This window comes from Bos grunniens, chromosome 15 (assembly GCF_055505025.1).
Source record: "Bos grunniens cultivar Pamir isolate PY7600 chromosome 15, Bosgru_T2T1.0, whole genome shotgun sequence".
NCBI lineage: Eukaryota > Metazoa > Chordata > Mammalia > Artiodactyla > Bovidae > Bos > Bos grunniens.
In genome coordinates this window covers 52,160,903-52,176,854 of record NC_141179.1, presented here as the reverse complement: position 1 = coordinate 52,176,854, position 15,952 = coordinate 52,160,903, and the positions used below count along the sequence as shown (strand labels likewise).

At 48.5% G+C, this 15,952-nt stretch overlaps 2 protein-coding genes across 35 annotated transcripts; one reads left to right on the top strand and one right to left on the bottom strand.

Moving 5' to 3' along the window:
• The first annotated feature begins 6,839 nt into the window (after positions 1–6,839).
• On the top strand, positions 6,840–10,041 carry ANAPC15 (anaphase promoting complex subunit 15). Of its 33 annotated transcripts, none has more exons than XM_086340566.1 (6): positions 6,840–6,886; positions 8,199–8,253; positions 8,423–8,552; positions 9,063–9,122; positions 9,435–9,572; positions 9,691–10,041. In XM_086340566.1, the coding sequence occupies exons 3-6, from the start codon at positions 8,433–8,435 to the stop codon at positions 9,736–9,738; spliced, it is 366 nt and encodes a 121-aa protein (XP_086196692.1). In that variant the 5' UTR covers positions 6,840–6,886; positions 8,199–8,253; positions 8,423–8,432; the 3' UTR covers positions 9,739–10,041. The 33 variants fall into 33 exon arrangements, with proteins under 33 accessions (XP_086196692.1, XP_086196691.1, XP_086196721.1 ...); XM_086340565.1 differs by having other exon boundaries at positions 9,679–10,041; XM_086340595.1 differs by having other exon boundaries at positions 8,199–8,283; positions 8,428–8,552.
• Positions 9,992–15,851, bottom strand: TOMT (transmembrane O-methyltransferase). 2 transcript variants are annotated; one of them, XM_086340563.1, is made up of 4 exons: positions 14,448–15,851; positions 12,812–13,086; positions 11,549–11,745; positions 9,992–11,076 (listed from the first exon to the last, which is right to left on the bottom strand). In XM_086340563.1, exons 2-4 carry the CDS (start codon positions 13,068–13,070, stop codon positions 10,756–10,758), a joined length of 777 nt encoding a protein of 258 aa, XP_086196689.1. In that variant the 5' UTR covers positions 13,071–13,086; positions 14,448–15,851; the 3' UTR covers positions 9,992–10,755. The 2 variants fall into 2 exon arrangements, with proteins under 2 accessions (XP_086196689.1, XP_086196688.1); XM_086340562.1 differs by having other exon boundaries at positions 12,812–14,607.
• Positions 15,852–15,952: the final 101 nt, after the last annotated feature.

Genomic DNA, 15,952 nt, shown 5'->3' with positions numbered 1-15,952 from the left:
AAAAACAGTAGAATACAGAAGTTACAGTAAATCTAATGTGGAGTCAGATTTGTTCTGTTGTGCCTGCAACCACTATTCCCCTATCCTCTATGAATTTGACTTTTCTAGGGACCTCATATAAGTGGAACCATACAGCTTTTGTCCTTTAGTGACTGGCTTATTTCACTTGGCATAATGTCCTCAGGGTTCATTTATGCTCTGTTCTCATCAGTGTTTAAGGTAACTGGTGTAGAGGATGTTAAAACTAGGATGTAAGGACTGAGGGAGCAGAGTGAAGGCAAGAGAATTTGCCCAGCAGGTGAGGGTTTTGCTCTGTGCTTTCTCACAACAAACAAGAAGCAGCCCTAAGACTGCACCCTGCCCCACAGAGCACCCCTGCAGGCTCACTGCTCCCCAGCCTCCACTGAAAGCCTGTTCACATCTCCGGGTCTCTCTGCCCGGGGCTGTTCAAGTGTGTATGACAACGTGATTCAATGTCTATCTAGGCGTGAGGACATATGCATTGCCTGTGTCTTTTCTATTGGTGCCGTAACAAATTACCACACGTTTTGTGGGTTAAAACAGCACATGTGTATTATCTTACAGTTCTGTAACTTAAAGTCCAACTTGGGTCTTGCTGAGCTACCACAAGGTGTCAGCAGGGCTATATTCCTGTTACCAAGTCTGAGCTTATATTGCTCCCTGCACAACAGGCCAATAAATGGAGAGATGAGTTGTTGAGGCAAGGAATAGCAACTTTATTTGGAAAGCCAGCAGACTGAGAAGATGGTGGACTCATTTCCCAAAGAACCACCTTACCTGAATTAGAATTTAGGCTTCTTTTACACTCAAAGGGGAGGGGGTATGGCTGGTTGTTGCAAACTTCTTGATTCAGGAATCCTTTGTTCTTACAGCTGTCCAACACCTGGTCATAATTCTCCTTTAGGTCTCCAGCAAGACAACTGTTATTTTCTGTTTTGCCCATTTTTATCTCTAAAAGTGTTGTACCTTTAGAGGCCAAAGTCTTGAGAATGGGCTATTGTGTATATTTCAGGCTGTAGGCAATATTCTTTTAGTGATTAACTTGCAGCAAAAGCAATAGAATACAAAAGTTAAAGTAGAAGAAACAGATCCAATATGCAGTCAAATTTGTTCTTCCCTACAACATTTCTTTCTGGAGGCTCTAGACTGAGAATTAGTTCCCTTGCCTTTTCCAGCTGCTAGAAGCTGCCTGCACTCCTTGGCTTATGGTCCCTTTTCCCATCTTCAAAGTCAGCAGTGTAGCATTTCCTTGTTTCTTTTTCCTTTCTCGTATTGTTTTGTTTTCTGACCAAAGCTCTTGGGAAAGATTCTTCAATTTTAAGGACTTGTGTAGACAGACTGGGCCCACCTGGGTGATCTGGGCTATGCTCACCATTTTAAGGTCTTTAATCACATCTGCAAAGTCCCTTTTGCCCTGTAAGACATGCTCACAGGTTCTGGGACTAGCATATGAGCATCTTTAGGGAGCCTTTATTCTGCCTAGCACCCTTGTGTGTGCTGGGAGTGTGCACCGGTGACTGTATGTGCATGTTTGTGTCCCCTCAGCCTTGCCATCTCATACGGAGGGCCTCTCTTCCCACTTTTTGTTTTTGCTTTGATCAGAGTGAGGAAACCTTAGCTATAGCAAGCAAATATGAGCAAATCCTCCATGCAAGTAGGGGCCTAGCCGGAGCACTATTACTGAGCAAGTTTCTGTGTGCTTATCAGAGAAAGTGCCTCCAAGATCCCTGGAGGGAAATGAGCTCTGGCAGCTGCTGGGAATTCAGGCAAGGGGCTGTCTGGCTGGGATTGGCCTGCCACAGGTGCAGACTCCTAGGCTGACTTCTTGCCAGAATTGCTGCTGAATGCAAGTTCCTGTGCCTGATGCACAGTGAGGCCAAACAGCCCTGAAATGTTGGAGTTTCGAGCAGAGAAAGGTTTAGTTCAGGGCCATGCAAGGAGAGTGACTCAATGGGTGGCTCATGCCTGCAAAAGCCCTGAACTCCCCGAAAGTTTTCAGCAAGGCATTTTTAAAGGCAATGTGAGGCAGAGGCATGGTGGGTTGTTGCCAACTTCTTGGTGTAGGAATGGTGTTTTCTTGCAGCTGGTCCCGTAAGTCAGGTCACCACGTTCCTGTAAACCTCCAACAAGACAAATGTTAGTCTCTGTTCTGCAAATTTTTATCTCCATGTGACGGGAAAAGTGTTATATATACTCTTAAAGGCCAGAGCCTTGAGATTGGGCTATTCTGTAGATTTCAGGCTGTAGACAACATTCTTTGCTTTTTCAAAAAATTGAGATGTAATTGACATATAACATATTCATACAAGATGTACAACATAAAGATGCAAAGTTTGTATGTACTGCAAAGTGATCACCACAATAAATTCAGTCAACATTTGTCCCCAAACAAAACATTTTTTTCTTATGATGATAACATTTAAGATATACTTTTTTAGAAACTTTCAAATATACAGTATTGTTAACTACAGTAACTATGTAATGCTGTAAAGTTTGTAAAATATGGCCTTCAAGGGCCTAATGATTTGCTTTATGCCTCCAAATTAGATGGGGGACTTCCAGGGGATGAGGACTCAGATATGACTCCTCCGTGAGTCCCCATCACTAAGCACAGACTGGCTAATAAGAAAGCTTTGTAGAGCGAATGCAAGATTGACCTTCTTGAGTTGTGGCTTCAGTTTGGAAAAGTCACTTCACTTTTCGGAACCTCATATTCCTCATATGCTAGCTAACTGGGAGCAGAATTTCCAGGACTGGGGTGAGAATAAGAGGAAATGACAGGTGTGAAAGCTCTTTAGAGAACAACTATCCCTTGGAATACATAAAAGATGGTAAATGTGATATTTTCCTCTGTCCTCTACTAGGGCCAGCCATACTCCTCAAGGACCATGGCAGCATTGAATTCACATCACTCAGCTATAAACCATCCTGGATCCTGGAGAATTCTCTGCATAGAGCCATGGACTTATCACTCCAGCCTGCAGACTTTGGATTTATCTCTGACTGTTGGGAAATACCTATCCCCACCCTGCCTTCTGCTTTCAGCCCAGGCCGTTTTGTGTAAAACCCAACGAAGGAGCAGGTAACATCTGAGGACAGAAAGGGCCAGGTTGGGGGCTTCCCTGAAAATCCAGTGGTTAAGAATCCACCTTTCAATGCAGGGGACACGGGTATGATCCCTGACCTGGGAACTAAGATCTCACATGCCCTGAGACACAGCCAAAAAAAAAAAAAGAAGAGAGAGAGAAAGGGTCTGCTCAGGGAAGTGCCTTCCAGGGACTCACACCAGAGCTGGAGACATGGTTTGTATATTATGCTAGAGAAAATGAAAGCGGGGGGATGGGGAGGGACCTGCCTGGGGTCTCCAGAAGTCAGTCATAGAGCCAAGATAAATCCCAGGATGCCCGACTCTCATCCCATCCACTCTATCTTATGGCCACCAAAGCCCTATGGCATCAGAGTCCCCTAACATTCTTTCTCATCTCTATCCCCAGACACCTAGTTCAGTGTAAAAATTTTCTCATTATCCTCCAAATACATCATTTGATTTTAACTCCATGCATTTGCATGCAATATGCCTTTTTGTGCATCCCCTTCTCCCACTTGTCTAGCAGGTAAACTCCTATTCATCCCTCAAGGCCCATGCAAATGTTTCCTTTCCTCAAACAAAATCTAAACTCATTTTATCCAGAACCCATTCATCTCTCCTTCCTCTGTGCTCTTATAACACTCTCCTTATACACTAATTTTAATATTGACTACTGTCTCCTATAACTGTCTATAACTATCTTAGTTTTCACTAGACTGTATTTTTCTCTAGAACACGGATTATTTCTACTTCATCTCTTTGTCTTGGGGCCTGTCAAGGTGTCTAGAACTCAGCTGGCACTCAAACAATATTGATCAAACAGTGGAACAAGTGAAGGACCATGAGGCAAATTTTTAACCTTTCAGAGTCTCGATTTATTTATTTGTCTGTACCTTGAGGCTTGCAGGATCCTTTAGTTCCCCAACCAGGGATTGAGCCCTTGGCAGTTAAAGCATGGAGTTCTAAGCACTGGACCATCAGGAAATTCCCTTAGAGTCTTAGTTTATCATCCTTGAAATGAAATGAAAAAAAGTCAAACACTTGGCAAGGATAAATAGTGGATAATGAATGTAAAGCAAATGGCACCATCATTAACTCAGTTTCCTGAGCCGAAAATAGGGTATCACATCAAATTTCCATTTCTCCTCCTTTTCCCCCTCCCCCTAGCCACCATGGCTTGTTGAACCTGGCCCAAGATCTAGGTAAGAAACTGTCTGTTAGTGGGGAATTTCCATCAGACCAGAGCCATCAGGAAGGATGGAGGTAACGAGTGCCAGGCATAGGGACCTTGTAACTAAATTAAGAAGCAGAAGGAGCAACTGATGGGAACACTGAAGGAGAGATAAGGGATCAAAAAGAAGGGAGAGGTCAGACTGGGTTCTGAGGATTTAGAAACCACTCAGTGTCTGCCCTCAAGAAGCTCCTGGTCTGCTGAGGAAACAGAAATAATTTTATACAGAAGCCCAGTACAGTGCAGCACTACCTCCTCCTGATACCCCTTTCTTTACTTGGATTCCAGGACACCACCCAACTTACCTGGGTTTCTGCTTATCTTTTTGGCCCTTCTCAGTCTAGTTTTCTGCTTTTCCTAGTTTCCTCAAAATTCTGAATTTTGAAGGAAATGTTCTTACATCTACACTCACTCCTTTGGTGGCTTTAAACACCAATCCTGTGCTGATGACTCTTAAAACTGCTATTTCCAGTCTTGATCTCTCCTTCCACCTTCAGAACTATTCCCCCTCCCTCTCCCTCAACATCCCTACTCTAAAGGACATCTCAAACTCAAAAATGACTCCAGATGTTTTTCCCCCCAAACCAGCACCTCTCATGTCTTTTCCTGCTTCTGCCACTATCCCCAACTGAATTTCTCTTTATAAAATTGCCAGAGTAACTCTGTTAAAACGTAAACCAGGTTGTGTAGATCCTCTGCTCATAACACTTCAAGGGATCCTGAACACAGGGTAAAAGCCGAAGTGCTATTGTGATCTGTGAAGCTGTCCTCTCTGGCTCCTATCTCTATCCTCATCTTCTCCCCTTCTCTCCATAAAACACTACACTATAGCCATTGGAGGCTCTTTGCACTTGCTCTTGCCTTGATGCTCTTCCCTAAATGTCAGAATAGTACCGTCTTTTTTTCTTCAGAACTTTTACTCAAAAGTCAACTTCCCAGTAAGGTTTTCCTCGGCCCTGTACGATAAAACATCTCCTCTACCAACATTTTATTCCCACTTCTCTGATTTATTTTTTCTCCTTAGTATTTACTGCAATCTTAAAATTATATTTTATTTAGCTATCTTTTTATCTCTCTCATTAAAACGGAAGCACCATGAGTCTCTTCATGATTTTGTTATTGTTGTTTTGTTTTGTTCACTATTGTACCTTCTTTACTTAGAATAATGATAGGCATATAATAAGGTACTCAGTAGATACTGGTTGAATGAATGAAAAAAAAAAAAGGTGGACATTTCCAAGGGGCAAATTTTACTCTTTAATGAAAAACTTTGTAACAACCAGAACTGCTTGGAAACAATTTGAGTCCATATGCACAGTACAGTAACTCTTAAATATGTTATCTCATCAAATTCTCACATCAGTCCAAGGTAGGAAGAAGCCTGGGCAGAAGAGGAAACGGAGTCCAGACACGGAAAAAGGATTTGTTAAAAGGCACACATTGGGTCAAGCAGTAGTGAAATGATGGATGATTGCTGGCCTTGAAATGGGCTGGTGGGTGATGGAGCTTAATGGGCACTGGGTTTGAAGGAATTCCGTTGCCAGAATGTATTATGATTTCTGGAGAGGAAGCTGAGTCAGAGGTCAGAATGAAGGCATCAGCAAAGGAGTGGGAGAGATGTGACAAGGCTGACCCCCTAAGCGGATTTAGCACAGACCTGGAGAGGGCAGCTCAATTCCCCAGTAAGAGAATGCTACGCCTGAGACTGAGTAAACACTAAAGCCCTTAGAAACTCTGGAATGCAGACTTGGAAAGGCAATCTTGAGATCAGTGAAAGGAATTCCCTGGCGGTCCGCGCTTCCAATGCAGAGAGCGAAGTTTGGATCCCTAGCCAGGGAACAAGATCCCACATTCCCTGGGGCTGCCCGTTCCGCTCCCCCACCCCCCGACCCCCGCCCCCCAAAAAAGACCAGGGAGTCCACTGCAGGTCTGCAGAGTCTGGCTTCCCTACTTGACTCTGAGGTCTTTGAGGGCAGGGACTATGTTCCTAGATTTAGCTCCCGCTTCTAGCAGGGCCTGGAATACAGAATATAATAGGGACCCAAATATTTCCGTTGAAGGCATACATAAATGAATGTATCCACCAAAAGGGGAAACTGAAGGAGAGAAAGGACAGACAGGAACAGCGAGAGGTAAAATCACCCAGCGACTCTGAGGTAGAAGTAGACTAATTTTCCTGGTACGCGGCACGACAAACAGTCCTAGAACGAACGCTGGTCGCCGCCAGCTGTTTTTCAGCAGGGATTGGCCAGCAAATAAGGCCTGGGGAAGGAGAGGCGGGGCTACACAGGGCCGTTGGTGCGGGCTAGGCTAGAGAGGTCGGTTGGCTGAAACTCAAGGCTGGGCCGACAGAGCGGGCGCGCCAAATTTCCATACAGCACGTGACCGACGTATGGAACGTCACTTCCACTCTGGCGGGGCGGGAGCGGGAAACAAAAGAAGAGCAAACACGCATGCGTTTGGTATGTCCCTGGTTCTGGTGGGCTCTTCCGGTCAGGCAGAAAGAAGTGCTTCCGGGTCGCCGCCGGCTGCCGCCTCCCGGCGCGGTAAGTACAGAAGCTAGGCTGCGGCTCCTGACTCCTCGTCCCTCCTTCCCTCCCTATCTCAGAGAAACCCCATTCTCCTGATCCGCCTCCTCAGGAGCTGCCTGCTCACACTCCCCTTAACATTAAAGCGCTCCAACTCATTGGCCGCTTCCTCGAGAGTAAGCCCCACCCCGTCACACAAGACCCGTCACTCATTGGTACCACTTCCAGTCACTCAGCATTTCTTCCAGTTAATTGGCCTTACCCTGCCGCTCCTTTCGCGATTAGCGACCCTATAAGGGCAAATGCCTGTCCGAATCCCGCCCCTGCCTTCTTGTTGGTCAATTCCACGATTATTATAATAATAAGCAGAGAATGGGTGGTGGCTTTACGACGCTGGGTTGGTCTTTCGGAGCCGCGTTCTTTGGCCCATCAGTACTTCTGCGGGGGGGGAAGGGGTGTTATTGATCCTGTTAAACGCGCCGGGAAGCTGCGGTACACAGAAGGGCAGCAGCTAGCCCCGGATTGGTCAAATAAATTAGGGCAAGAACAGAATTAGACGTAGATCCTTTTCTTCTCATCTCTCGTGCCTGGCCTGGATCTACTCCCCGCAAGCGTTCCCCCCAGTTTACCGTGTGACCTAGAGCCAGTCGTTGCCTGTTGCTGGGCCTCAGTTTTCCTGTGAACTGGAAAGTTTTAATTCAGATTCTCTGGGACCTTCCTTGTCAGCTCCCTCAGCCGCTTAAGCCGAGCTGAGTTTATGTACTCTCTCACATGTTAGTTCATCTATTCAGTCTTTCATCTACTTATTTACTCATGCCTTTAGAATGTCTTACTGAGGCATACTTGCAAGTGGTAACACCTCCCTTCCCTGCCCCCCCGTTTGGCTGTGGTTCATTATAGAGGTAGTTCGTGTCCTAAATTTCTGACACTGGGTAGGTATGGGGTGGGGCAGCATGGAGGAGCAGAAAGTAAGTCTGGTGTTTGGAGGGGATAGAGGTAGTTTCAGTAGAGTCTTGCCATCTTTAATTTTGTTGAATTTTGTAATGCCAGTCTGCATTCTGGTTTCCTGTCTCTACATTTGGCTTCCATTCTCTTCCCTCCTTGAACAGCTTACAAACAGCTTTACTTAGCCATAAAGTAAATTACTAATTGTTATAATAATGGTGAAGTGAAGTCGCTCAGTCGTGACCGACTCATTGCGACCCCATGGACTGTAGCCCTGCAGGCTCCTTGGTCTGTGGGATTTTCCAGGCATGAATACTGGAGTGGGTTGCTATTTCCTTCTCCAAGAATAATGGTGAGGGTGGTATGTTGTTGTCCCATTTTACAGACGAGGAAACTGAGGCTCAGAGGTTAAGTGACTTGGCCAAGGTCAAAAACAGCTAGTAAGTGGTGGAGCCAGGACTCAAACCCAGGTCTGTCTGATTCCCACAGGGAAGGGGTGTGTCTCTGCTACTGTCCACTCCACCCAATCCCCAAGTCAAAATGTAAGCAAACAAAATCTAAAACCACACACATCTAAGAGAGCTGGATTCACCTGACCCTTTCCCTTAGTCTAGGAGCCATGTCCACCTTGTTCCCCTCACTGTTCCCCCGTGTGACTGAGACACTGTGGTTTAATCTGGATCGACCCTGTGTGGAGGAGACAGAGCTGCAGCAGCAAGAACAGCAGCATCAGGCCTGGGTGAGTGAGAACCTAGCATAGCAGGGGAGCTTCAGTCAGGCTCCCCATCCCCCTTCACTGGCCTTACCCTGGCCCTACTCTGCAGATCTGCCCTGGGGGAGGTTTTTGTCCTGAGCTGGGGGCCTAGGTTCTCACCTTTGTGTTACCCTAATCTGCTGAGGACTGTGGGCCCTCTAGGCCAGATCAGAGCCCAGGCTCTTTTCCCTAAAACACAGGAAGTATTTTTTGACCGTCTATCGAGGACTTTGCACATGTCATGTTCTAGGATGGTAGTGTCACTTCATTCTTACCATAATCTTATAAGGAAACCAAAGACCAGAGAGTTTACATAGGTAGATCAAATTCATAATTAAGTGGCAGATGACAGGAAAGAGACTGAATCTTCCTGAGAGTCGAGGAAGCTTCTCCTCCACACTTGGGGGGTCTTCTTGGGGGCAGGGCAGGTGAGTGCCATGCCTTTGACTGCCCTTCTTGGGCCCCAGCCTTGCTCTCCTCCCTGTTTGGCCACAGCTCCAGAGCATTGCAGAGAAAGACAACAACCTGGTACCTATTGGCAAGCCGGCCTCAGAGGTGAGTGGCTCCAGCAGGTGGGGCCTATGTGGGGCTCAGGTGGACGGAAGCTCTGATCTAATTCTGAAGGTCTGACCTCTGACTCCAGAGTAGGTGTGGTCCTCAACTTTGGTGGAGGCCAGAAAGAGGTGAGAGGGAGGGTGGGTAGTGGGCTCAGCACTAAGGTCGTGCACCAACCAGCTAGACTCAAGTGGGACAGGATCAGGGAGTGGAGCTCATTCACTGGCCTCAGAGAGAAGCTCCAAGTGGGCCAGTCCTTGAAGTGGCCCAGGCAGACCTATGGAACCTCCGAGCTCTTCCCTGCCTCACCAGCACTATGACGACGAGGAAGAGGAAGATGAAGATGACGACGAGGACAGTGAAGAGGACTCAGAGGATGACGAGGACATGCAGGACATGGATGAGATGAATGACTACAATGAGTCACCTGATGACGGAGAGGTCAATGAGGTAGGCAGGGGTGTAGCCAAGGGTACGAAACCCTGGATCTTGCCAGGGGCAGGATCTGGGACTGGGGCTGGTTGGGTGGCTGAGGCCCCTCCCCACCCACACCCAGCTTCCTCTGCAGGTGGACATGGAAGGCAACGAACAGGATCAGGACCAGTGGATGATCTAGGTAGACAAGAAAGGGTGGTCTCAAGAAAGGGGGTCCAAGGACCGCCCTGGACCCCCTGCAGAACCAGCTGATCACCCACCCCCATGCCCCACCCCAGTGCCTGAATCCTCATCCTCGGGCACTTCCTCAGCTGCTGCCAGGACCTGATCTTCTTGGTCCCTCCCAGGCCATCAGTCTGCCCTTGAATCCCCTGGGCCTAAGCCCAGCCCCCTCCCTTCTAGCTAGCACGTCACCCATTGTTTGTCAGATCTAGTTTCTTTCTAACTTTCTTTAATAAAGACACAGGACTGATTTTTTTCCCCATGTCTATTCCCTATTTCTTGGTGGAACCTAGAGGAATCCAGCATCTTTTCTTGAGCTTCGGGGAAAGGGTTTTCAAGGGACTTCAGGCAGATCTACCTGGCCGTGTGGGCTGGGGCTGCTGCTGCTAAGTTGCTTCAGTTGTGTCGTGGGCTGGGGCTAGGGAAGGCCATAGTAGCCCTGGCTGTCATCTGAGGCTCCACTGCCATTTCCTCTGGCCCAGCTTGCACCCAGCCATTCTTGCGAGGCCTCTAACTTAGTGTTTACTGTTTTCCTTTGATTCCACCTGAAATGGCATGGGGTTGGGGAGAGTCGGGGGCAGGTTCTCTGAGGCCCAGAACTGAGAGGCCCCTGCAACTCTCCTAGTCAACTTCCTTGGTGTTAGAACAGATTAAATCTCAAAACAGGGCAGAGACTCCCATGGAGTAACCTAGCAAGTCAGTGACAGGGCTGGGTTGGGAGCTCAAGTTTCTTGCCTGTCAGTCCATGACTCTAGACTGGAAGGAGAGGAACCAATGGAATCAAACAGCCTGACAGAACTTGAGGCCTCAGGTTAGCGTGGAGCCAGAGTGGGACAGAGGTGGGAGGAGAGCCCCTCTAGCCCTGAGCCCAGCCTATGTCAATCCACAAGCAGGGAATCGAGGGGAGGGGATATTCTGAGGTCCGTGCTTGGGGAGGGGTGGGGGGAGGCAGCAGTAAGTACCCCTGCACCTGGACTCAGCCAGGCCCTGCATAGGTGAGCTGGGCTATGCCATCCTTGATGGCAGGGAAGTCAGGGAGGCCAGTGTGGTGGAGGCGGCAACGGTAGCGGCCACAACTCTTGGCATACTGCAGGAAGCGGGGTGCGCCAGGGAAGAGCACATGGTCAGCTAACACAGTGGCACCAGCTGGCAGCAGAGCATGGCCTTCCAGAAGCTGCAGGTCCCGCAGGTAACATCGGGGCCGGTGCGCCAGGAGCACCAGGTCAGCCCGACTCAGCTGGTATTGGGTTCTTAGGCGTGGGATCACCTCCTCTGATCTCCCCACGATGAGCTCCACCTGTGGAGGGAGACAATGGAGGTGAGGTTGGGAGGGACAACTGTTCTCCCACACCAGACCCCACTGGCATTTGGCTTATTTTGTGCCAGGCCCTGGCCAAGGTCCCCATGTGTGTTCTCATATTTCCTCTGGCTTCAGAACAAGAAATCAGAACCAAAATTGTGATTTCCATTTTACCACTGAAGAAGCTGAGGTTCACAGGACAAGTGTTTTGCCCAGGATCACATAACTAACAAGAGGCAGACTAAGGTTTGAACCCAAATGGGTTCCAGAGACTTTCCTCTTAACTGCTTCTTTGTCATCCAGCAGCAAATATGTGCCAGTGACTTGGAAGAGGAAGATAGTTCCTCTCCAAGGTCACAGTTCCTAAGAGGAGCTATTTCTTTCTCTTAAGTGGGAGACAGGGGAGGCTGACTAGTGTAAGGCCAAGGGTGGTAGGAAAGAGATCAGGGGTGGGGAAGTGGGGCCTGACCGTGTGCTCATCAAAGCCAGCCAGGCGGATGAGTTTTTCAGCCACTGCTGCCGTGCGTGGATCCCGCTCCACGGTGAGAAGGCGACCCCCAGGGGGCAAAGCACGGGCAATAAGCAGTGTGGAGTACCCGCAGTAGGTGCCCAGCTCCAATGCACTGGCAGGGGCCTTCTCCTCCACCAGCCGCATCAGGATCTGACCTGTGGGAGGAAGTAGCTATTGCAGCAGACATGGGAGATGATGCAGGGGGCCTCATAGAAAGGGGTCTCAAATGCCCACTTTCCTCACGCAGCCCCCAACTGGCTAGAATCTCATTTCTTTTTTGGGTTATAGTCCTAGTAGCCCCATTGGTCTCCCTGCCTCCTTCACACCAGCCACTAGGAATCTTTCTAACAAATCTGACCCTATTGCTTCCTATTGTTTCCTATGATCCTAAAGGCCTTTGGGATTGAACATGGGATCCTCAGCCTGACATTCAGAACTTTCTTAGACCTGATCCTGTCCTTCCTTTCCGGTTTCAGCTCTCAATTCTTCCCACCACAACAATCCTGAACAATTGCGCCCAGAGTCAACCATGCTGGCTCATTCCTTCATGCCATATTCAGATACACGGCTGGCTTTGTCCTGCTCCACCTCTATCCTCAACTACCTGGCCAACTCGAAAGCAATCACTCTAGGCTCAGATCAAATGTTGCTTTCTCTGGGAGGGCCCAGGTGGAAAGCACCACCAAAATCCTAAGAGATCTTTGTTAGACCTTCCAGTTTCATTCTCCCTTGTTTTGTTCATTGAAATATCTTTCTAACCATTGAGTTGGATGAATCTCTTAAATAAGACTCCAAAACACATGTGCTGGGAGGTGGGATTCAGACAAATCCAAGCAGACAGCTACCCTGAATGGGATGGGGGAGCCTCCATGGTGGGGGAGAATTACAGACCCATAATTACAAGGTTATGGATTATGTGCTGAGATGTTTATTCCCTGTTTTATGCCCCCTTTGAGGCCAGCCTTTGTGGCTGATTCATCCTTGTGGCTTCTACCTCTTTCTTCCCCAGCACTTAGCACATGCCTGATACAAAACAGGTGGTAAATTTTACTGGATGAATGAGTAATTTTACCCAGCTCCCTGCTTTGCAGAGGAGAAAAAAAGAGACTCATTGAAGATCAAGAATCTGCTCAAGTCACCCAGTAAGACAATGGCAGATTGCGGATCTTCCTTCACCGTCTTGGAGGTGCTTCCTGGAGCAGAAGGCTAGGGAACACTGACCTTTGGCAGGCCCCATGTGGCTCAGGTACTCGCAGTGGCTGCTCCAGTGATCCAGAGTGGTGAGGATGTGACCAGGGTCCCCAGGCAGGGCGTGGGTGAGCACGTAGCTGAAGGCCCGCTCCTCCATCCGCAGCCCTGACAGGCAATCTCGGAGGCTCCGGAGCAAGACTGTGCGAACCAGGAGTCGGAAGTAATGCCGGTACCTCACCAACAATGTCACTACCAGGGGCAGGAAGGCCAGCGCGATGGCAGGGGACATGGTCCCTACCTGGGCCCTGGGGTGGAGGAAGGGAGGGAAACCACACATGTCATTTGCCTGTCATTTGTGCAGCCCTTACCAGTGGCAATCATCCCCGTATTTTATACACCATGGCTCAGAAAGGCTAAGTTCGTTGTCCAGAGTCACACAGAAGAACTAGGATTTGAATCCAAGCTGGTCTGATTCCAAGCCCACACACTTTCAAGGACTCCATGCCACCTAAGTTCAGCACCCAATCCCAAACCATCTCTTCCCACTTCTGGACCCTGGTACACCTTCATCTTGTTCCCTTCATCAGTTTTGTATCATCTCTGTAGTCTCCCTTTTCAGGACCCCTTTCACCAGTTCCTGCCTGAGTTCTCCTCCCACCTTACCCAGCGCCTGCTCGGTCTCTGACCCATTGCTACTGCTAAGTCACTTCAGTCGTGTCCGACTCTGTGCGACCCCATAGACGGCAGCCCACGAGGCTCCCCGGTCCCTGGGCTTCTCCAGGCAAGAACACTGGAGTGGGTTGCCATTTCCTTCTCCAATGCATGAAAGTGAAAAGTGAAAGTGAAGTCGCTCAGTCATGTCCGACTCTTAGCGACCCCATGGACTGCGGCCTACCAGGCTCCTCCATCCATGGGATTTTCCAGGCAAGAGTACTGGAGTCGGGTGCCATTGACCCATTACTGTGTAGCAAAATAGCATAACTCTGTAGTCAGGAACTCCTTCACTGTCACTGCTCTGCGTCAGTAAAAGGCCATCAAAATACTCCATAGTGTGTTAGGATGAGATATCCTTACCACCACAGAACTCTCCCTCTGTCAGCATTTCCCTGGAAGGTGAGAACGATCCTTGATTGGCATATTTATTCTCCAGTTCTGTCTCCCCTCTCCTGTACTCCCCTCCTCTGTCCTCTGAGAATTCCCTTCACAGTCACATAGACACACAGCACACACTTTCCCCTAACTCAGCCTCTTTTCTCTCCCTCATCCCAAGACACCCACCCCACTATCCCCATGGACCCTGTCTTCTCCTGTGCCCTGGACCATTTTACCCTTTTGAGGCCACTGGTGGTAGTTGGTGGGGGGTGGGGATAAAAAGCATGTATGAATGGGGTTAATAGGTAGGTGAAGTGAAGTGAAAGTTGCTCAGTCGTGTCCGACTGCGACCCCATGGACCATACAGTCCATGGAATTCTCCAGGCCAGAATACTGGAGTGGGTAGCCTTTCCCTTCTCCAGGTTATCTTCCCAACCCAGGGATCGAACCCAGGTCTCCTGCATTGCAGGCAGATTCTTTACCAGCTGAGCCACAAGGGAAGCCCATAGGTAGGTGGGTGATGGTGAATCTGAACTGGTGTGCTTGGGAACCCACATTCCAGGGCCCTGCTTACCTGGGCTGCAGGCTCCTGCTTGGGAAGATCAGAGCATAGGACAGGAGGGGGAGTCCTTGGGGTGAGGAAGAACCCTAAGGCAGGCTGGACTTGCTCTCAATTATTGATGCTGAGGCTGCTGTTGTTACCTGAGACCTGCGGTTCAAGTTACCAGCCCCAGAACGTGCTGGAGCTGCCTCCTACCCTTCAGGATCCCTCAAAGAACTTACAGAACTCCAGGACCTTGATTTGAGGGATAACAGAACTACTCCAGGACCTTGATTTGAGGGATAACAGAACTACTTGGTTTGGTGACATTTCCTCCAACCCCTTGATCCAAGACATGGGTTATGGTGTGAGCCAAGGTGATGGGGAGGATCATCATTTATGATGATGATTTATTAATTCCAAATAATGTATTATTTAATAATTTAGTAATTAACCCCAAATTATTTATTAACTTATTAATAATTAAATAGTAATAATAAACAATAATTTATTATTTAATAATTTATTAATTCCGAATTATTTTATTAATAAATACTAATTAAATAGTAATAAATAATAAATAGTAATTTATTAATTCCAAATTCTAAGCCAGTGCTCAGGATCGAGTCACAGAGAAGAGTCAGATCCTGTCCCTGTCCCCAGGAACTTCACCTTTGGTAGAAGAGACTGATACAGGGACAGAGAATACAATATAACGTGATCACTAGAATGCGTGCTCCATGAACACCGGGACTTTTGGCAAGCAGACCAGGTTGGGGAGACAGACAGTGTGTCAGCCCATGGGTGCAAAGACCAGAAAGTCAATCAGGAAACTTCCTAAGTATTTCCCTGCGGTTGGAAACGCAGAATCTACAAGATCTTGCACGACAGTCTTGGACTTGTGTTCAGAGTCCAAGGGAAGATGTGTGATGGTTCTAACAGCACTGACTATGAGCTTTGTGCGTTAGATTACTCTGCTGTAAAAAGGCAGGATTGAAAAGAAATGCCTCAGGCCAAAGAAATCATCGAGGTGGCCTCTACCTCCTCCACCAGGATTGAGCTCCACTCTGCTTCCGTTTGTGAAGGTATAAAGTCCCTTCTTCCACTCTCAGAGCCCTACTCCAGGTTGGGGGCCACACCCGCTGTGTGAGCCCGGGCCTGGGGCCAGCTAACTAGGCCTGTGGGTGTGTACCCACACTGCGCTCTTGGAGCATAGGGCCTGGATTCCACTTGCCCTTCTAATGTCATTCAGGAGAGTATTTCATGACCGCAACTGGTATAAATTCATTCACTAGCCCACAAATATAGCCTAGTAGCCTCGGGAACTCATACACTTCACACGAAGACCTTTACACTCTGCAGTGGAAGTCTCCAGCTGAGACCGGCAAAAGCTAAAGTCATGTGATCCACCCCTCCCTTTCCTTGCGTCACGTGTCTGACGGCCTGTCACGCAGGGTGTGCCTTCCCATTGGTTGGCTATGATCACGCGGTAGGGGCGGGGCCGGAAGCTTGGGTTCTGGCGGCAGCCACGGCCCCGA

Excerpts from the sequence above, each read along its gene's own strand:
- ANAPC15 (XM_086340570.1), top strand. Across the intron at positions 9,123-9,434 it reads TTGGCAAGCCGGCCTCAGAG|CACTATGACGACGAGGAAGA; the intron begins GTGAGTGGCTCC and ends CTGCCTCACCAG. Across the intron at positions 9,573-9,678 it reads ATGACGGAGAGGTCAATGAG|CTTCCTCTGCAGGTGGACAT; the intron begins GTAGGCAGGGGT and ends ACCCACACCCAG.
- TOMT (XM_086340562.1), bottom strand. The coding sequence starts at position 13,118 with ATGTGTGGTTTCCCTCCCTTCCTCCACCCCAGGGCCCAGGTAGGGACC. Across the intron at positions 11,746-12,811 it reads CCACATGGGGCCTGCCAAAG|GTCAGATCCTGATGCGGCTG; the intron begins GTCAGTGTTCCC and ends TTCCTCCCACAG. Across the intron at positions 11,077-11,548 it reads CTGGCTTTGATGAGCACACG|GTGGAGCTCATCGTGGGGAG; the intron begins GTCAGGCCCCAC and ends CTCCCTCCACAG.